Source organism: Balaenoptera physalus, assembly GCF_965194825.1.
Source record: "Balaenoptera physalus genome assembly, chromosome: 20".
In the NCBI taxonomy this organism is placed as follows: domain Eukaryota; kingdom Metazoa; phylum Chordata; class Mammalia; order Artiodactyla; family Balaenopteridae; genus Balaenoptera; species Balaenoptera physalus.
This window is the reverse complement of record NC_138901.1, coordinates 61,600,398-61,623,211: the sequence shown is the minus strand read 5'-3', so window position 1 is coordinate 61,623,211 and position 22,814 is coordinate 61,600,398. Positions and strand designations below refer to the sequence as shown.

Sequence of the window (22,814 nt, the reverse complement as noted above, 5' to 3'; positions counted from 1 at the left end):
TAAGCCCAGGTCCCCCCCGCACAACGATGACCAGAGCCACGACAGTCTGGCCAGGAATGTCCAAACAAGTCAGCTGACCTTATTTATCTTTTCCAATTTAGAAGACATAAAGATATTGAGAGTCACTGAATAAAGAGCTATTTAAAGGGGTCAGTATGACAGTGTCTACCCGCAAACTGACTTAGGTACATCGCGCCTTCCATTTACGCTCTTTCTTCTCTTCGAGGCAAAATAAACAATTGGCATTTGTATGAAACACCCTTAAAAGTAAGGGAATTCTGTGAACATCACAATTGCCGCCGTCACTCCCTTCATGTAGGTGGCATTTGGTCACCACTCAAACTGGACACTGTTGACAGGGAGAGGGGACACCTCCCACAGTTCTGCTGGGACAACGGGTATAAAGCAGGCCCGTCCTGGGTAAGCCGGGAGGAAGGGCCCCTCGACTTCAGCCCACATGCCGGTCCCACTCGTGGCAGAGTGCCGTCCCCGAGCATCTCTGGTCATGGCCCTCACCTGGGACGCACTCGCGCAGGCAGCTGCTCTCCTCTTTCTTTCCACCATGTCGGTTCAACCCTGGGTCAGGCTGAAGGGCCAGTGAGTCGATCCCCCTCCCCACTCGTGTCGAGGCCACACACGCACTCGCCGTGGGTCCCACTGGGAGCTGGTGCTCAGTGTCCTGTCTCTGGCTTGTACCCAGCGACGCCTTCGAAATCCATGATTTGCCGCCTCTACAGAAGTCACTGAGGACGCTCCTCTAATATCATCCAAGTGCCCCTTCTTTCTTACTTTTTAAGAACTAAGAGGCAGAAGTTTGGTCTCCCTGGAGTGGTGTTTTCTTCTCATGGACAGAGAGACTTTTACAGAGAGTTATGTGCAGCTGTTAGGAACTCAGGGTGTGGAGTCAAGTGGACGAGGCCAAATTTATTCATCGTACTTGGATCCCCAGTTTTCTCACGTGAGTACTGGGAGGAATTTAAAAGCATCTACCTCACGGTGCTATAGTGAGAATTAAATATAAATAACACATGTAATGCTTTTCATTATGATGTAAGTGTGGTTTCACCAGGAAATGTAGAATGACATTTACAGTTCAACCTTATTAATTATGAGAATTTGATAAGCTTTTCTTGTGATCTTACCATTTATCCCCATTCTATTTTCTGTAACCCCGACTTTCTTTACATATTTCTCTACTTTACTAATAGTCTTATGAAACCTCTAATCCCTTCTGGAATAAAGAATAAAATAAGTAAGCAAGAAGGCACTATCTTCTCTGCCAGCTCTGAACGCTCCCTGTCGTGTTTTTCTAGGAGGGAAGCCTAGGAGTGCAGAGAAGGCAGCCAGGCACGTGCAGACTGCACCGACGGTCCACACAAGCAAAGAGCTCCTTCAGGGGACTCCCCCGGCTCCTCGAGAGCTCTCAGAACGACCAGTCCAGGCATGTGCTTCTTTCCTTCAGGATCGCTATACTACTTTAACTCCCTAGAATAGAATTTAGTTCACTTAAACAAAAATTTTCAAAAAAAACTGCCATCACTTGAAAAAGTTAATGAAAATAAAAGTCTACAGTATGTCTGTCAAATGGATGCAACCAAGCTACGGACACAGGCTGTCATCAGCAAAAGACCTTTAAGAATTCCTTCCCCAGATTCACTTCACCGCTGCCCATCCACAGTGGCAGGGATCACACTTCACCTGCCAAACTGTGGACTAAGTCTGCGAGGTTGTACAGATTCATACTGGCCCAAAGCAAATGGGACAGTAAACACCAAAAGAGAATTTCAGAGTGAACTGGCCAGGCTTTGGACTTAAGGCCCAACAGCCGTTATGAATGGGAGAGCCACCAAAGCTGAGAGATAAATGTTCATGGTGGTCTACAAGACTTTCTACTATACCCCTATGGCCACTCATTTATAAAACATCTGTGTAGAAGAAAATAATTTACTGAATTATAGTAAACACTAACTGGCAAGATATAAAGTCTTCAGTTTTAAAACTATGATTCTCAATGCAAGATTTTGCCCCAGACTCATGATAGCTCCTTGTACCTGTTTAATAAAATACATCCTAGCTAGAAAAATAAGTCTGAGTCTAGCTTTTTCAGGCCTATAATTTGCCCTCTAGAAGAGCAATTGAGGTTTATTATCATAAATGAGATTTCGCCTCGGTCATCTTGCAAACAAAAGGTTAAGTTACAAGTCTATCACGACTAATAATTGTACTGTAGCCTCTTCCTTTATCGGAAGGGCACTGCCAACACCAGTCACCAAGGCCGTGATGTTCCTCCCTCCTGGATGTACTGAGAGACTGTGCTTTCCGGGGTGCGAGGCAATGAGCACACTGGGCCAAGTAAGACGAGCTACTAGAAGCATGACGGCCTCTATCTGATGACCATTCCATGCCTAATGGCTGTTTGCTGGGCTTATCCCGTTTCCCTTGGTCCTAAAGGAGTACGATTTCACTGAGGAAAAAAGCCTGGACAGAAATTCCCAACAAGTAGGAACTCACCTGTGATTTCAGCAGTGGCAGAAGCACCTTTTAGCTTTTGAGATGGCTTACAGGGCTTACATGTGCCCTCTAAAACGACTTTACTCAAATCAAAGTGCTTCTGACATTTTCTAAACATAAAGACAGCAGAGAGCTGCATCAGATCTCAAAAAGGGAAATAAAATATCAGTTAGATATGAGACTTCTGTTCTTAGGTATTTTCATCTGGATCTACTGCCCTTTTCAATATTTAGATTCATTTAAGAACTGAATGGCTGAAAGCAGCAAATACTAAAAATTATTTTTACACAGACATCTGACTGTATCTGAATTTGTTTCCTTTATTGTTTTGCTTGATATGTATGATTATTTGATCCACAAGCGTTACGCCAATAAACCTGAAGCTCCATGAGGGCTCCACCGGGACAGGTGGACAGAGGGTTCTCTGACTTAGAGCAGTCGTGCAGTATGAACCACTGGCTCTTTCTATTCTTCTCAGCTTGTGCTGCCTATTAGACTTTAAAAAATATTTTTAAATGCCGGTTTCGAGGTCTCCAGGAAGTAAAATGTTTAATTATTAACCATTAGTGGTATTAAAATATTTATATGCCTTTTGGTTCCACTTAGTTGAATTTGGTGGAGAGGAGAGTAAGGGACGCAGTGCTTTGCTCGGGGTCTAACAGCGCTCTCAGTTCATCTGAAAACATAAGGCTGCAGACAGAGCTTTCTGCTGAGACCCTGTATGGGTCTGTCTGAAATCACCTGTGTTAATGGAACGTTTTTACCTTTAGCCACTACGAGCAAAACAAGCCCACGTCTCAAAACCGAGTCTAGTAAGGAAATCCATCGCGTCAGTTATTCCCACAGCAAAACTGCCCATCTCAGATCCATTCTGAGCTGCAAGCCCTGCATTTTGGTTAGAGTTGGAGAGCACTACATGTCCCCCTCCCCGTATGTCCCTTTGGGGGCGGTGTGTTCTTTTCACTTTACAACTCAAGGCAAAATACTGGGAAATGATTCAGGACGGACAAGCAAATGAATGTTCTGTAACACGGAGGAGACTGACATTCATGATTTTACCTGATCTGTCCACGAACCAGAGGTCTGTTCTTTGTCCTGTTCATGTTTGAATCAAATGGAACCTCAAAAAACTGCAAAAAGAAAACAAAACATTAAATACGGTGTGAAACCATCATTCTCTTCTGCTTTAGCTCTACAGTTTTTTTTCCACAGTAAATTTCATTTTAATTTTGATACTACAAACTCACACTCTTGGTACTCTTTAGAGGAAAATTCTCTGGGAGAGACACATTTTAAAAAATATACGCACTAATTGTCAGGAACATGCACAGTGCTACTTTTACCCACTTTGAAAACCACGTGTTAAACACACAGTTGCATTCCTCAAAGCCAGTGTTTCAGGTTTAGAGCGTTAGTGCCGTCCACGATTTCAGAACTTTTCACACATCCCAAAGCCTGTGAATCAACCAAGAACCAGGTGACCACGGGAAATGGGCTACCAGAGCCAAAGCCAGCTCTGAAGGGAGTAAGATGCCAGATGAAACCATACACAAGTGACGGGGATACACCGAGACTAGGGCCACATGCCCCTCTGCCTGGGACAGCTCTCCCGTACACCTGAGATCAGGGTGTCACACGGGTCACTGTCTTATGAACACAGCAAAGTGCCCATGGGGATGGAGACTTAGGTGGCTTCTAGGTCTGAGGCTGCAGGAAATATTTAGTGTCTGGAGCCTTAGTTTCCTCAGCAGCAAATGAGAACAGGTGCTCTCACCTACCGACGTCGGGCAGTGTGGCACGACCCTGCTGCCAGGCAGGCCGAGAGCTGCCGCTTCTCCCCCACGCCTGCACCGCCCACAAGACTCCCAGCCCCTCACAGACCCGACCCTTCCTGCAAGACTAAGGTCCGGTTTAACTGAAGCCTGAACCTCTGACCTGATGTGATCCCCTCCTCCTTCAATCCCCATGGCACCTGCCTGAACCACTTGGAAATGTGGCTGCACCTGAGGTGAAATCGAAATGCTGCAAATACAACAGTCACTTGTCAAGAATTGCAGCATTTAAAAGGTGATAAGTCTGTTTCTGATTTCACATGATAGCAGTGTCACTCTAGTTGGTAAATGAAAATACAGGTTGTCCATTTTTTGGTTCAAGCTTTTTTTTTTAACTTTACTGAGGTCCACTTGATATACAATAAACTGCATGTATTTAAAATATATGATTTGGTTAAGTTCTGACATATGTACACACCCACGAAACTACCACCACATGAAGACACCGCATGCATCCATCTTCCCAGAAGCTCGGTCATGCCTCCTTGCAGGCCCCTCCCCCACCCTCCCGTCCACACCTCATCCTTAGGCAGACACGGAACTACTCTGTGCCCCTACAGACTATCTGCATTTTCTAGACTTTTACGTAAATGGAATCAAATAATATGCCCTCTCATTGTCTGCATTTTTTTTCACGTGGCATAATTATTTTGAGATTCATCCTATCGCTGAGTGTATCAATAGGTCATTCCTTTTCACTGCTAATATTCCATGACATGGTAATACCACAATCTGTACATCCGTTCACTTGTTGCATATTTGGGTTGTTACCGGGTTTTGCCTATTACGAAAAAGCTGCGATGAACGTCTGTGTGTAAGTCGCTGTGTGAACACGTGCTTTTTATTTCTCATAGGTAAACACAATGGAGTGAGTCATCAAGGAGATGCATGTTGAAACTACTCAGGAAACTGTTCCACGAAGTGGATTGCCACGTTACCTTCCTGCCACCAGAGTATAAGAGGTCCAGTCCCAGAGCCTCCAAGAACTAAGCTTTGGGTCATCTCTTGTGGCAAGGAACTACAGCCGTCCAAGGACAAAGGGCACGCAGACTGGCCAACAGAAGAAGGTAGTTATAAACACCAGCTACAACCCTGCAACCAGTTGAAGAAACAAGGAATGTAATAGTTCTGAGTATTTTCTCCTTGTTTTACTATAAATATGTTTGTATATATAAACCACATTTTTTATTTGTCTCCCATTCTCCTACCACTGAATATATGCTAATAGTATTTACTCTCATGCCTCAGTATTGAAGTTACACAGGATCAGCTGGAAGAGAGAACATTCCCCCAGAGATGAATAAAGGGACTTTGCGTCCTCTTTCAGGGAGTGGATCAGTGAATTGCTGGTTGTGAGGGGGAGAATTTCATCATGTTCGGTATACACACAACTTTTTGCTATCGCCTTATCTGGAAGTACGACTGAAGGGTGTATCCGAGCGCCAGGCTGACAAGGGCGAGCTGCGATGGGTCTGCGCCGTGTTGATTTAGCTCACCAGGAACCAGGCTGCCCGGAACGCCCTCTCCCCACAGCTGTAGCTTAGGGGCAGCCATGGAAGCACGCATGAGATCTGGAAGGTGGGGATGCAGGAGCGGCCACGTTTACACTTGCAAAACTGGTGTGAGGTCAGGCTCTACTGCGGCTCACACATGGCGGCTGGGATCCGTTGGCTCGCCTTGCTGGCCCGGAGCGGCACGGGGCCCGCAGCTGACCCCCGAGCTCGTCCACGTCTCGTGATCCTGGGCCAAGTCTGTGTGCTGTTCCATGGTCAAGTGCATCCTCTCCTGCAGGTCAACCTGCATCATCAAAGGTGCAGGCTTGGAAGCGGCAGGAAACAGACACGTGGTCCAGTTTGTTCTCATTCACTTCTGCTCCTCCTTGCGGATTCCGGGTCACTCCTGCTCTCCTCTGCTTTCCTCAGGCCTGGCATGAGGTACAGGGGCAAGAGGCTTACGGGACTGCATCACATCCATGGTCCCACCAGGCCTAATCCCTTATACCTCTCAAGTGGTTCCGACATCCTGATCAAACCTTAACTGATGCAGGCCTCTTCTCTAACACTTTCAACAGGGCCGCTGTTTAAAAGTAGTTAACTGTTCAGTATGTCCATCTTATGATCTCAATGACAGGCTTCCTGAGATATGTGAATTTCCCATCCTTAATGTTAAAGAGAACTACGCAAATAGGCACTCGATAAATAATTTATTAAATAAACCATCACTGCAAGTAAGTATATTTGTAGACTGAATTACATGTTGAAACGATTTACAATTTATAAGTGTTAAAAAATTCTTTGAATGTGTTCAAGTTACACATAATTAAAATGTTCTGTCTGTCACATTCCCTCCCTTCCCCAATATTCAAACACATTCTATAAGTATTTGAAATAATCTTTCCTTTATGACCTATTAATTTAATTTCACAGGACTAATGAGGATTCCAGTTACAGATCATGTTATTTAAACGCTGGTAAGGTGTTATCCAATATAACACAGAAACTCTTGTATAAATAACTATCTTGGCAGTTCTCAAGTCTGTGCGCACGCGCGCACACACACACACACACACACACACTTAGTTCAGGAATTCTAATGAATGGTTTCATCTGGATGAAAAATGATGTTATATTTTCTCTGTTTCTGGCAAGTCAGCCATCCAAAGATGGGAACTGAGGTCTAGAACACAGCAACTGAACTGCAGGGTGCCAAAACTTGGCAGTAGCTTCTGACTCCCACGAACGCTTGAATTTATCAGGACAAGCGACACCTGGGTAGAAATAACACGCTGACCAAGACTTCTGGTTCATTCCAGCGAGGGCTAGACAATTCCTCCGAGCTCGTTATGCTGCTTTACGCTGTTTTTCATGCGTTTCCTATAATGCCTTTCAGTTCGGTTCACTGCTTTGGTTTAGCTATTGAAACCACATTCCCAAAACGTAAAGCGGAGGTAATACAGATGAGAAATTTAAACATTTTAGAACATATAGCTGGCTTGATAATCTACTCACATTTTTCCCCTGTGCTTTGCAATTTTTTCATAATGTTATTATCATTTCAGTTGGCTCCAACTACGTCCGAAGCAGAGAAGTAAAACTCCTACAACTTGTGTTGAAAATAAAATACAAATGTTGTCTTACCAACCCTTAGAACACACTGTTCGGCCCACCTTTTCATATACCCTCGCTGCTTCGAATAACACCCCCAGTGATATCCTTCGGTGAACACACCTGGACAGCCGCTCAGCCAGGCCTGTCCTCTCGGGCCCTTCCTTTAGAAGGCTCTGGTCATTAGGTCTCAAATGGCCATGTCACCCAGTACTTTACCCCACGCCTGGACACAGTGACTGGTTTACTGAGTGGGTATCTGATTCAAACAGAGTCTTTCCTTGGGATTTTACAAACCAAAATCCCAGGAAGGTATGTCCTCCCTTCTCTTTGGTTGCCTGTGGCCATGGAACAGGATAAAGGGAAGTGGAGGAGAGGCCCAACACTGATTCCTTGGGTCAAGTTACCTCCAAGGCTCCACCTCCGCCCTTTCCAGTCGAAGCCAACACCTTACGGGTCCGTCCCTCTTAGTTCCAACGTCCCAATACAGGAAAGGCTGTAAGAACTTCAAACATCAGAGCAGTGCATTACATCAGAGCAGTGCATTGCCCAGGAGTGAATAATACTTGCTTTTTCCTTCAGCAAACAACTTATTTTCTGTCTATGTTCATTTCCAAAAGAAATTTTTCTCTCAGCCTCTTTCCCTCATAAAAATCCATTGTTCTTCTGGAATTCTTTTCATTTAAAATTTCCCCTTTAATCCCGGTTCCCCACCCCACCAGCCTGCATCGGTCGACACTCCTCCTAGTTTCTTGCCCCCCAGCTATCCTATGAGCTGCTATATGAGCCAGGCTCTTGGGGCTGCAAATGGTAGAAACACAACCCAAACAACTCAAAGAAAAAATGGGGCTTTCTTTCTTACTACAGGGCTGTGCCTGCTTTTAGAAGTACTGGGTCCAGTGCCAAATGTGCTGTCATGATGCTGGCTCTCTCCGTCTCTCGCATCTGCTCCGAGTACCCCTGCATGCCGGCGCCTTCCAGGAAGCAGGCAAAATGGCACGGGCAGCCCTAGACTCTCATCCTCCTGGTGACCCTAGCGGAACGTTTACTTCCTGATACCTCCAGAAGAAAAGTCCAGAACCACCATGGCCATGAATCCTCACAGCTAGGTGATGATGCGACTAGCCTGTGACCACGGGGAGGGTGCAGGTGGAGAGACACAGTGACACTGTATCGCCCTCGAATCGTGAGTGTTATTTTCTCAATAGGAAAGAAAAATTCTATTACCAGAAGAAAATGGGAAGATGTTAGGCTGACGGATGCAGTGAAATTATTTCTAACTCACTGTAAAGCTAACGGCCCCAAATCATTTCATCTCACGTCATACCTATAAAATAACTTGCCTACATTACTCCTAGTTTAAGTATCTGAAAGGCATTAATCATTATAAACATAGTAAATAATTTATATTAAGCTTTGTCTCATAATCAGTTTGGGGGATCAATAGTTCTATCTATTTAATAGAGGAGTAAATGGATTACTTTTTTAAAGTAAATGGATTACTTTTTCCTCCTCATAATCACATTAAGATATGGGTCACGATTACACCAATGGGTAAATATTTATTAGATTCCTAATATCAGATTTGTGCTTTTCTATTATACCATGCTTTTATATTAGTAGATAATTATTATTACTCCAGAGAGATGCTGCTCAGATATAAAGTATACTTACTAACCCTTCTAACAGATAACAACATACTTACGACACTATTGAATTTTGTGAGCTAAACTGACACAGACACCAAAAGCAGGTCGAAATATAACTTGGCCCAAGTGATGAACTTCCTATTCCTATTTTGATTAATTATACGCTATGCAAAAAGTAGATGTGTTCTAGAGATGTCTGCAAGTCAGGCTCAGGAAATATTGACTTTGATAACGAGGTGCAACTTTTTCTTCCCCTACGCTAAATAATGGGGGCAACGTTCTTCTAAAGACTCAAAGGAAAAACAAACGTGTGAACCCTGTGGGAGTTTGTTTTTCCATCCATCTTCTCAAAGCTGTCAACAAGTGTTTGTCATTCCAGTATGGCTCACAGCCTCCCAGGTCCAAGATAATGTCTCAATCGGTCTCAGACCAAGTTAAAAGGGATGTTAACAAAAATAAATAAATAAAGCACCAGGAGAGGCACCTTATCCAGCAGGGTTCCACATACCATTACTTTCAGCTTACAAATCAGTTAAGATACGCGGTCAGCCATGGCTCTTTGGTTGTTACCAGTGCTCCACTGCCATACCAAGAATAAACAAATTAAGTGAGACTCGCTGTTCCCATTGATTTTTCCCCACGAGGTATTTGAAATAAGGTGTGTGTGTGCTCACGTGGTGCTGGGGTAATGTTCTCCTCCAAACATGCTACTCAGGCCATCGCTCATTAAGCTGTATTTTAAGGCTTCGCCCTAAAAGGTCACCCAGCACTTATCAGAGGCCTGAAGTACCACATCCTGTAAGTAAAAGAAAACTCAGAAAGTTGCATTGGTTTTGACGAGCTTCAGAAATGGTGTTATAAGTCACCCTTTCTCCTGCCAGAGGGAACTCAATTTGTTAACACTGCTTTCTGAAAAGAGATGGAAGGAAAACACAGCAAAATATTTACAAGATCTGGGTAGAGAGATGTGGGGTGAATATTCTTTTTGTATTTTACAATTGTCTATAAAGACCATGTATGTTCTACTTAGGAAAAAAAAAAAAGTAATAAAAATTTTTACCTAAATGATACAAATATAAAATCTGGACAGACCTTCATTAGGTTAACTAATAAAGAATACCTAAACTTATCTAGTAGAAAGCCAATATCAATGGAGCCTTAGTCAATTAGAACCCTTTTTTCCCCCAGAAAGAACCACAGGATAAAATGTTGATCCTAAATATTTCTCAAGGACACCCGTTTCCCTCCGTCCTTGGTGCCACTCCTTTAACTCAGTCGACCATTTTATTTTGCCTAGATTACAGCAGCCTCCCAACACTTCCTATCTGCAGTATTGATTACCCCTGTCAATTTCTCACACAGCAGCCAATGCCAGCTTTTCAGGTATAGACCTGGTCATGTTAGTTCCCAGCCTAAAACTCTCCATGGCTACCTGCTGCCCAGGGAGTAAAGTCCAGGCACTCACGTGGCACAGAAAGCCCTTCACAGAAGCTCCGGCCCCTTTACGTCCCGGGGCCTCATCGTCTCTCGCCCCTGACTGCTCCCCTCTAAGGGTCTGAACCTCCTGACAGGTCCTCGGAGGCAGTCTGCCGTCAGTCCTTCCTACAGCCTCCCCTGCCCGCAGGGACCCTTCGCGGTAGCTGTGCCGCATCCATCATCAGCGCAGAGCTGACTTACTGGTCTGCCCTACATTCTGCTCCTCTGTGTGTGCCTCGGCAGTGGAGCTCTGCCCGAACGACCACCGACAGGACAAGAGGATTCACTTCAAGTGCAGAGTCACCAGTTTCAAAGGCGGCTCGTACCACTCCCTGGCGAGCCCCCTCGACCTCTCTAGCCCACGGGCTCTGCTCCTCTTCACGGGAGGGTGGGGGGCGAGTTCAATCCGGTGCGCTCTCAACCGATGGGTGCCACCTCCTCCTTCCCTCCACCTGGGCTGGCGACCCTGTTCCCTGCCACCTCCTATGAAAACTAGCCCATCAAGCACCCCTCTTCCCCCCAGCATGGTGTCTTGCAGCTGGATCTTTCCCACCCCTACCTCGACATGCTTAGTTCTCCCCCAAGCCCACACGTCTGCCGGTGTCGCCAGCGGACCTGAGCACAAGGTTAGCATGCGGAAAAGAGAGGCCGTGGTCTCTGCCGCTACCGCACATGAAGGTCGGGACCCTCATCTCAGCCAGCACGGTCCACGGCAGGAGGTGTCCGGGGCGAGGCTAAGGACCCTCCAGAAATCTCGCAGTAAGCTCCAAGGGATTTCTATTCTAACAGCTGCCAAGGACCATAATTCCATCTTTGCAAAAATCATTTTTAAAATAGTTAATTCTGAAGGCCAGTTTTGAAGAACAATAAATAAATGCATTAAAGTCCACTAAAGGTGACTAATATGAACAGACTATTTAGATTGAGAAATTTTTTTTTTTAAACCCAACTTTTTAAAACTTGGGTCTCACAGATTAAAGGAACCTTTCCTCAACTAGTGCTACTTCATCCTAATCTAATGGGGACAAAAGACTAGCAAATTAATAAAGTCTTGTGGATCCCTCTGCAACTATAAAAAAACAGGCATGCTTACTGAAACCATTAATGGTGACAAACTATCAATAATATGACAAGTCTGACCTCTGAAACAGTTCCCTAAAATACTACAAAGAGTTTAAATGCCACCATTAAAAAAAAAAAATAGAACATGAACATTTTAAAAGGCAAGAAATAAGTAAAATCACCTTTATCTAGGATCCATGGCAGAAGAATGATACGATACTCAAAAAGAAAAGGTTATACCACAAGGTGAGCAATAAAACTGGCAAATCTACAGAGATTCAGCTGCTGCTCTGATACACATCTGGTCCCATCGGGGCGGGGGTGGGAGCTATAGAAATCATTAAGCCATCGGAGACATTCCAAACAAAGAAACTGTAAAATTCGGAACTATAAAGCAAAGGAAGCACACTTAATCCCTCAGGGGTTGCAGTATGTATTTCAACTGGGTGATTCCCTCCCTCGTGAGGACACGGCAATACACCAAAACCTGGAGTGACACAAAACCTGCCCCGTCCGCATGTGGCCCGGAGCCAGCCTGAGCCGGCACCCCGGCCCCTGTTGGTTTAATCGTCGCGTTACTCTACACACCCAGGAGGGGGCGGCAGAGAGGCGGAGGCTGGGGGAATCGGGGAAAAATGTGTCTCACTCGTTCTGCCGATCAGAGAATATATACCTTAAAAATATAGTTACGCAGGCCTTCTGTAAATGTTCAATAACGTGTTGGAAGATTAACACATTTCTTCTAAGATTACGGTTTATTTTTTGAACTTCAGATCCTATACGGCTGCAAAGGGAAATGATTCGGCTTCTGAGGAGACACCAACTACCTACTTACTATGTTATCGTCAGCAAAGTGACTCGAAACCGCTCTTTAATGACCCCATTCCCTTCTGTCTCTGAGATTCTGTGATGGGGGTACAATTATAGTGCATTTCAACTTTAGTAAAATTTTTCTGCTGCCTATTTTCCCCTACAATCCTCAGTCTCTTGCCGATTACCAAAAATTATTTTTAAATAAACTTTTGAAAGTCTTCGTGATGAAAGCAGGTATATTACAAAATGAGCTTCTTTAGGAACTTAAGTGAAAAAGAAAAGAAACTGGAATGGTGAATAAAAACAATGACTATTATATCAAAATAATAATAAATAAATAATAATGGAAATAATACTTGAATCAAAGAATAAAATAGCACATAAAATATATTGGGGCATTTTCAAAGACTTAAGAAGGGAACACAGGTGTTTTATAAGTAGTCATTAAGTGGAATACTTCTGACAGCCTTTTATAATTGTTTCTGTTCCTATATTCCCACTGCTTTCCTTTCAACCTGATTACTGGACATGCCTTGATTCTGTGTCTGATATATTCAAAATATATATCTGAGCATAGAGTTGGGCCTACAGAGAAGGGCCTACAGTTCCTTCACTGAAACACAGGAAAGAGTGGAAAATTCTTTTGGTAGGGCAAGACATTTGTCATGGGCAAGGGAAGGATACTGAGAAATTTCCCAGAACCGAGAAAAGTTTAAGTAGATAACTTCTTTCCTGAGAAGCCAAACAAAAACCTGTGACGTGTTATAAGCATGGTTACCGTGTTCTGAGAGTGTAACACGTGCATTGATCACCTTACAGAATGATGCCGAAATAACACAGTGGTTGATCCACGGAAGAAAAGCTTTCCATCCACACACAAAATATTTTCAGTCTTCCTGTTAAAAGCAAACCGGGAAGAAATGTTTCCTTTTCTAAGATATGTGGATAAAAATTCCAAATTACTTGGAGTTTCTAGGAAAGAAAAGATATAATAGGGTTCTGATGTTCACTTTGAGTTTTTCAATGGAAACTTTTTTAAAGTTTTAAATTTAATTAATTAAAAATGGCATAAAGAGAACTTGAATATTTCTAACTTTTCTGTCAAATATCAATATAATCCCAGAAGGCAGGCAAACATTTAAAAATGCCTATGAATTACAGTAATTGATATGTGACTGTGAACTTATTAGTATGATTATGCAGCTTAGGTGAATGGCTAAGCTATTTATTTGGTCATCAAATCCCAATACTTAAAGAATTGCAACCGATTACATGCCCATGTAGTTTCTGTCAGCATTACAGTTTTTTGCCTCAGAGGCAAGTCTTAGAATATATATGATTTTCTGTGTTTGCACAACTATCCGTGTAAAGTAGCAATCTAGTTTTCTAATAAATATGAGTTAAACGGAGAGCATTAATGTCTTAATGAAATACTTCCAAACAGAAAAGGTTTTAATTTTAACGACCACCTTTCTTACCAGTTTTTTTTAATTTTTTTTTTTTTTAATTTTAATTTTTTTTGGCCGCACCTCACAGCTTGCAGGATCTCAGTTCCCCGACCAGGGATCAAACCCGAGTCCCCAGCAGTGGAAGCCCAGAGTCCTGACCACTGGACCGCCAGGGAATTCCCCTCCAGTTTCCTTTTAAATACACGCTAATGGGAGGGCAGGCTTTCTAAGAGATGCAAGCGCTCCCTTTCTCACTGTTGGTGACAGGAGACAGTGAAAGCAGCAGAAGGAAGCCTCCACACTGAGGACGGGTAAAAAAGCAAATGGGGAGGAGCTGGCACCAGGCTAAGCTCTAAGCGGTACCCAGAGTCAGAGTTTACGGATAAAACGTGTAAGAGCTTATTTGAGTGCACATCTAATCAGAGATCTTACTTTAGCAATACCAAGTGGACCACCGTTCTCCTATATTTTAAAAAAACCTTCCAGATCATGTACTAGTCTCTCTTCTGTGAAGCAGAGAAACCCTGAATTTATGTGCCAGGAAAACAGTGAGTAACTACCACTCCCACAAGCGCCACAGCAAACAGAAAGGCAAATAGACTTTTATAATTAAATCTGTAACGATGAAAAACAATGTTGCGTAATGACTGTCTTTATAAAAACACAGTCTGCCGAAGTACCTAACCATTAAGACATTTGTTTCAGTTTATCTGTTGACAGTGACTTTTATTCCATAACAAGAGGTGACTAAAATACTTCTCATTCTTTAAAAGGCAGTCTTTACAAGTATAATACAAATTAATAAGACAAGTCACACTGGGAAGAGGGGGTTGGGACTTTGTCAACTGATCTTTAACAGATAAATTAGCACTATAACCTATAATTAGGCTTAAAAATCCCAGACAATATCCACATATGTATTCTTGAAAGAAAATATGAGGAACAGCAATAAAGAAGAGTCTAGTTTATACTAGTATAATTTTTCAAAATGATAGCTCTTATAATTAAATATATTTGAGAATATGTACCTTAAAATATATAAATTAGAATATATACCTCATTTTATTTATCATTTATCATAATGTGATGACTTAAAAATTAATTCTATTAAAAGTTTTTTTAAAAAGAAAATTACCACCACAAATCAAGATTTTGAAAGCTATGCAACCAAGAAATCAGACGTAACATTGCAATTAAATGAACAGGCTCGCTGAAGATTTACTGACCAATATATTACACGATATTTAACAATCTAAATTTTGTATTGCTTCATAACAAGTCAATGAGATTACTATTAAGAATATAAAATGCCTGAAATTAAAAACAAAAACAGGAATATGAAAATAAGAATATATTATTTCAATATTTACAAAAGAAAAAGAAAACGTTCTTATGAAGGGCAGTAAGGAACTCTAAATTTAATGAGTTCAGTTCGTTTCTAATAAATTCCACTTCTGGAACTACATATTAAGGAAATGATCTAGAAGTATAGGCGAAGACTACACGATAAAAATTTAAAACGTCTGCTGCAGGGTTGCTTTTAACAGATAAACACTGGAAGAGCACTAAAGGAACGGTTACAATGTGGTAATAAGACACCTTGATGGAACACCAGGCAGTCATTAAAGATGGTAATTAAGACTAATAATCTGGGAAAATGCTTCAAACACTAATAATATAGTTTATAGTTTATAATTTGTTCAGAGTGGTGGGTCTATGGATTTTTGCTCTCTTTTCCAAATTTTGTTTTATTATAATAATGAGAAAAATAATAAGCACAAAGAGTAACTTATACAGATAGATGTGGCTACATTTAAAGAAAGATTTGCAGATGGTTTGGGAATATTTTTAAAAAATTAAATGTTACATTACATTTTCCAAACCACATTAAACCTTTTAGGTTTTCCAAAACACATTAGAAATGTAAAGGTTTCATCACAAACGCTTTTGAAGGTTACTTTGAGGGAGAAAGGCCCTTATAAACATGGCAGGTCAGGCGGACTTAAGGGAAGAGGCTTCTTTTAGAAAAGGTTTCTTCACTTTTAAGAAGTCCTCAAACCTATATTTTCCATAGCTTTATTTGTTTATTCATGGCTGTAGCTCGCTAAGGCCATATTTCTCAGAAGTTTTGTTTTATTTTTACTATCAGAGCATACTCTGATTTGCTCAAGAATTTACAGACATTTAGTCCAGCAAGCTTATTAGGACTACCAGCCGAAACCATTTCTGATACTAAATATTGGAGGCGACAGAGGGATTCTTCCAGGTAGAAGGCCTCAAGTGTGCACATCTGTAGTTTTTCCACTTTGAGCTGCGATGCTGATGAACAGAATATGTAAGTTTGCAATCACTATGCAATTTTATTTATTTTACTGCCAAAAAATCCGCTGACTTAATTAGACATTACAAAAACATATAGCTAGGTTATTTCATTTGAAACTGTCTTATGAAAGCTTAAATAATAAAATTGTAAAACCTTTTATTTTGATCAGCTTTTTACTTGAAAAACAGTGCACATTCTCAGCTACGGATTTAGTAATGAAGGAAATATATTTCCTATGAGGTGACCAGCAAATCTGCTATGCATAAAATAATTGATGGATCCTGGCTAATGTCGTGAGGGTTCATTCAAATGTTAGCTTCTCACGATAACCAGTCACAACTTGAAGCAGGTGAAAATCTATAGTTAGTTTCATGACTGAATGAATGTAACGGACAAGCAAACACAGAAGAGCAATGGGAAAATGCCTTCTTAATACTGATGAGGCTACAGCAATGCATTGACTTATTCTGAACAAATCAGGAATAACTTACGCTATTAGCTATGACTCACCGAGGGTTTACTATTCCCACGCCTGAGCTCAGTGTTTTGTGTATTAAGCCTTATCTCCTATAGGTGGGTATTACCATTATCTTCACTTGAAAGTCGAGATAGCTGAGACCCAGACAAGTAATTCACCGGGGTCGTAAGGCTTGGATTTGAACCTGGGCTGCCGAAGTGCCTGTGCTCAGTCATGGCCCCACACGCCAGCCGGCACAGGCGGCTTGAGCGGGAGACACGGCTGGGATGCGGATGCTCTGAGGGGCCGTGAGACGGAGACCCCAGCCCCGGATCAGAGTGCAGCTCGGGAGATAGGACACTTAACTTATAAGATAATAAGAGGCAGCACGATAAGATTCACGGAGATGCAGACGATAACTGCCAAAAATAAGGTTCAGAGGAAGGAAAGACGATGAGTCTCGGAACTGGTACATTTGAAATCTGGCCCTCCAGGCACTGGGGTGCAAGACTCCTGAGAACTTCTAGCAAAGTCTGTGTTTACTTGTGCAGCTAGCGCTTAAGAACTGGTAGGGCTAACCCTTCACAAGTAAGAAATACAAACTTAAAAACCACTTCCTGCCACCAACATAGCAGTTACCATTAGGGGTATAATAATATAAAGAATATGTTTCAAATGATTTTATTCTTTTCCAGAAGAACCACTGACATGCTTAACTGCAATGGAAACACAAAGTATTGGACACAATTCCAATATCCAACAATATGGGCTTAGTTAATGTAAATTTTGCTTTATTTGTATAATGGCATAATATACAAAATGTTTAAAGCCTTTTAAAAGCAAATGATATTGAGTGACTTGGGAAGTTCATGATTCGGTATTAAGAGAAGAAAATAAAATTATGACATGCCATATACAGTATAGTGCCTATCCGTGTATGTGTATTGAAAAAGATTGGACAAGAGCTATAAACCAATATATTATAACTGAGGGACGCTATTCCCTCTCTAAGGAAATTTTATTCATGTGTGTCCCTTTAATGATCATCACTATGAAATATTTGAAAGAATACTTCAAGAACATTTTGGTATTAAAGAGCTCTGATAACAATCACAAAACTGTAACTGTAAATCTGCATGGAGAAAAAAAACATAGAAATATAAGCAATTTGTCTAAGGGCATGTGGATGAATCTCGATATAAACTGCATTTGACAACTGAAAATAGCAGTGATTTCCCGATACCGAATTGAAGAGATCCCCACTCTACCCCAGCCCCCGGAATGTCAGGACTCAAATCCCTCTGTCCTTCTGACACCCCAGATAGTGTGCTTTCCAGGCTATCTTAATGCTCTTTATTTTTTCTCCATTCACCCATTTATTTTAAAGGGATTTGTTTTAGAAAGTTCTTACAGTCTGTAGATAAGCATGCGTCAGAATCCTAACCACAGTCTTTTAACACTACCCTTAAGATTTTCTGTATTAAAACACTAAATATATAATAACTCGTAGGGAGAATTATTTTTATTCTCCTTATCTTTGTTCAGTGTTTTAAAAGAAGTGTAAATATTTGTTTACTTTCACTTTATATACATTCATTTCCAAAAGGAAAATTACTAGGTTAAAAGCTATAAATACTTTTGGATCTACCACTCAAACATATACATACTGTATTCACTATAATAATCTAATATTTGTTGCATAACACTCACAAACTTACCGTGTCATTAAATGCTATTTGGAAATGTGACTTTTATGATAGTCACAGTATGCCATTATATGGATAAAACATAATTTAACGGAGCCCATTTTTGTATGTTGAAATTATGTCTAACGAATTTTAATACATAAAATACATGCACATATTTTGATAATTTAAAACATTTCTAGAAATGGAATTGCTGGGTTGAAGGGAATGTACATTTTTAACAATTTTAAACTATACTTCCAAAATTTCCCTCCAGAAAGATTGTCCCAATTTACATTCTCAACAGCCTGAGAGAGCCCGCCTTCCAGCATCCTTGCCAGCATTAGGTAAAACAATTTAAAAAGAAAAAAAAGAAAAAAAAAAAAAACAAACCTAAATCATCTTTACTCATTTAATTTCTCATTGATTTAAAAAAAGATTTCTCATTGACTTAAAAAAAGATTTCAACATAGGATGTAAACTAAACCTTACAACTTTACAAAGAGTCTTAAGTTAATAAAGCATCGATTGTTAAAATGAAGTCATCAGCACATGCAAATATCTGTATGAACAGACTACAGTCATGCATGTTTTTCTCTGTCTCCTTTCACTGTAATTAATTCCTAACACTGTGAGTCAAGGTAGAGTTCTTGTTCTGCTAACCTCATAAATAAGATAATCACAAAAAAGAACACCCCAGCAAAAGATGTATTTTGCAGGAGGAGAGTCACTCTAAGTTTTGACATGCACATATCAAGAAAACAAGTAAGTACAGCATTCAAACAACCCAAGTCTCAACTGGGCTTTACGGTGAGAAGTTTCCTGTAACATCAGTATGGTGCAGCCAAGTGAACAGCAAAAAAGGGGGTCAAGCAAACTGGTAATGAATGAAAGCAAATCTAGACTTTTGGGTTAGTAGCAAGAAAAACATCTAAAAAAAGGTATATATAATTACCCAGCTTTTCCTTAAAAGGATGCTTATTACTCAGAGATCAAGTGAATAAGTCACACCTCATTTTTCTGTCATCTCTGAGAAAGAAAATGATGCACACAAATTAATTTTCTAGACTAATGAAGTAATTTTCTAGATTAATGAAGTAATTTTCTATTTTGAATAGCCAAATATTTATAAAATTAAAATCAGTTTTTGATGGAAATGTTTCTACAATTTCTCCTATTTCTGAGCTTGCAGAACAAGTTACTGAGCCTCATCTGACCTTGTTTGCAAAGACTCAGGATGCCTGCCTTCTCAGGAGACTGCTCGAACTCCTGAGCGTTTAAAAAGAAATCACCTTTATTTTTCTTTGTTTTGTTTTACGCCAGCGTTTTCTTCCTCTTTACCTTCATCTCTAATCCTTATTACTTTTAATTTTCTGTCATTACTTAAAAAAAAAGAAAAAAAAAAGGCTAGACGGGGGCGGGGGTGGGGGGGTGGTAGGAGAGGACAACCAACCAAACTACTTGATTAAATGCAATCATCAAAGGCAGCGCTTTTAGGGTGTTTGTTCCTCAATCTCTATTCCAAGCCCTCTACTGTGCAAATGCCTTTGCTTCTCTAGGTTTGAAAAAGATTTCAACTGGAGGACAGAGGTGTGACTGACTTGCTAACTGTTTCAATATGGCTGAAATGGGTGAAGGTGGTCAAACAGTACAAATGTCCAGTTATAAAAAAAATAAAGCTGGTGATGTGGTGTACAGCATGGTAACTATAGTTAATAATACTGTATGTATATTTAACAGTTGCTAAGAGAGTAGATCTTAAAAATTCTCATCACAAGAAAAACAAATTTGTAACTGTATGGTGATCATTTCATAATATATATAAATAGCAAATCGTTATGTTGTACACCTGAAACTAATATAATGTTACATGTCAGTTATAACTCAGTTTAAAAAAATCTAAAAATTCTAATAGATTCAGTAATAAGACTATGAAAAACAGTAATTCCATATTTGAACAAAATTCTAGAAAATGAAGATGATGTTCTCTATATACATTTAGAGAAAAATATAAACATTCTATTGCTTCTACAATATAATGCTAGAAAGGCTCCACGTCTAGTACAGTGTTTTTCAAAGTGCAGTTCAGGGGCCGAGTGCATCAGAATCCTCTGTGGTACTTAATTACAAATGCAGATCCCTGGGCCCCGCCCCTGACCTTCTAAAACAGAAGAACATCTAGGAGTGGGGACTGGAGCCTGCCTTTTCCATCAGCTCTGCAGGTGAGTCTTTATATCCATAAAATTTCAGAACTACTAATCTAGAATCTAAAGCCGGTGGTGTGCTTGCGACATGCTAACACATTTTTGTTCCCAACAAAACAGCTGCATGAGCTCCAAAGAAATGTTATCATTACGATAATGGTTAATTACCAAAATTATTCAAAGATTTCAACTTCTGATTTAAAAAAAAAATCAAAGTAAAATGTGTCAACAGAACCAATGAACTAAACTGTGCAGGAAAACAAAGACCACTCCACGTAAAATCTGTAAGAGTCAACTATTTGCAAATGAACAGCTTTACAGTATGGATCTCTGTGCCCACAAGGTAATAACAGAGACCTCATCATATATATATTAGGTTAACTTTAAAGATAATTTTTATATGTGTGTATAGTTATGCACAGTTGCTCTTTATTCAGAATGAAAGAAAAAAATAGTGCTATGCTTTGGCCTTGTGGACAGACTCAAAAAGCATTTTGAAAACACGAAGGCGAGTTGGTATCCTGGCTATGATGTCATGTGATGTTTCTGCAAGACGCTACCACAGAGGGGAACCCGGTGGAGGGTATATGAGATCCCTCTGTATCATTTCTGACAACTGCATGTGAGTCTATGATGATCTCAAAATAAAGAGTTTAATTAAAAAAAAAAACACCCTCCAAGGGCACTGATTTTACCCAGGTCTGGTCAAAGAACTACCGCTTTGGAAGGCATACTTTCTGCTACTGAAGTTAAGTGGCACTGCTGGCTTTTTTAGCTTATTAAGCTAGTTGATTTCAAAATTCTCTCCGAAAGTGTACTACACCACACATATTCCCTGGGAACAGGTTTAATTTCCTTTTTTATGTGCTTGTGATCCCTTTTTAGAGGTGAAACCATCTGTGTCCCACATACAAAGCAAAATTAGGCATCTTACAGTCATTCTGTGCCTCTGAAACCCTATCTGACAGAGGCGATGCTTTTCATCTTCCAATATGAGCAACCATTAAGGTAATTCTAAGACCCAGTTAATATTTTCCAGAAAACAGACATTTTCTAACACGTAAGTTGTTTACTAAAGCCAACAGATACTGTAACTTTGTATTTTTATCTCGATTTTCTTTAAGAGCACGTTAACAAGCATGTAAGCATATCATCAATAATATTCCCAAAGGTCACAAGTGTCAGAGACAACTCAATGAAATGTGAAAAACTATACTCTTTAAAGATCTAGATGGAATGGATTGTGAAGAATCATTGCTTTTTTCCTTCAGACACTAACATTCGTTGAATTTGAAGACATTATGTGGTCTACTTCACGAAGCCTTTTAGTTACAATTTACTGAAAAACTGTTATTAACATTTATGGTGTAGAAAGGAATTCTTTAACACCAAAGCAAAGAACCAAAGAGAGCTCAGAGACACTGGCTCAAAGAACCGCCGTGAACACCAGGGTCCTTCTCTGTAAAAGTCATGTCATTCAGCATCTAGGTTATTAACATGTTCACAAAAAGAAAAGATTTCTATATGGTAACACAGAGTCTCACTTACGCCCCATAAAGTCAATGCAGACTAAAACTTCACTAATTAAGACTGTACTAGAATTAATGAAAAATCTGAATTAAAGACTAATTTTTCTTAAAAAGGATGTTTCCTTCCTTGATTTCAATTATGATAAAGGTTTCATGAATTTAAAACTTTAGTCATTTTTTTCATCACCCATACTAGAATCAGGATGAAACTGATTTCCATGTAGAAAACTCTTTCATTCTACAGAATACCATTTCGTAGTTTTAAAAATATTTGGTGTTGGTAGTGACAGCAGGCATTTAAAATGCTTGATAACCAACTGTTTAAGTATCTTCAAATATATTTTGTCAAGTGCTCTGTATTACACAATGAGTATAACTACGAATCATGTTTGTTAATTCAATGAATTACACCATTAGCTACAATGGGGGCATATAAACATAGACACAGTGCCCGCACTCAAAGATTTCTCTTAATAAGAAGAAACTCCTCAAGAACTTTATTATTCTGATTTAATTTGAAAAATAATACTGGATTTATTTCTTCAGAAATATTCCATAATTTGAACCTTTCACAAATCCAGTTAGTACAAATTAGTGTAATTTAACTGCAGCTACAGTAATACAGATTAATGGATAACCAGAGGTCCCCTTAAAGCTTCCTTTAATGTATGAGTCACAAAAGTAATTTATTAACAGTTCCTTTATTTAGTCCTAAATATGC

The 22,814-nt window shown here is 40.3% G+C and overlaps 1 protein-coding gene across 1 annotated transcript in view; it reads right to left on the bottom strand.

Annotated features, from left to right (window-relative positions):
• COX10 (cytochrome c oxidase assembly factor heme A:farnesyltransferase COX10) overlaps positions 1–22,814 on the bottom strand; it is a 111,429-nt gene that overhangs the window by 34,048 nt on the left and 54,567 nt on the right. The window contains exon 5 of the mRNA XM_082441438.1: positions 3,571–3,641. Within this exon, the coding sequence (XP_082297564.1) occupies positions 3,571–3,641 (71 nt within the window). The remainder of the gene's footprint in view (positions 1–3,570; positions 3,642–22,814) is intronic.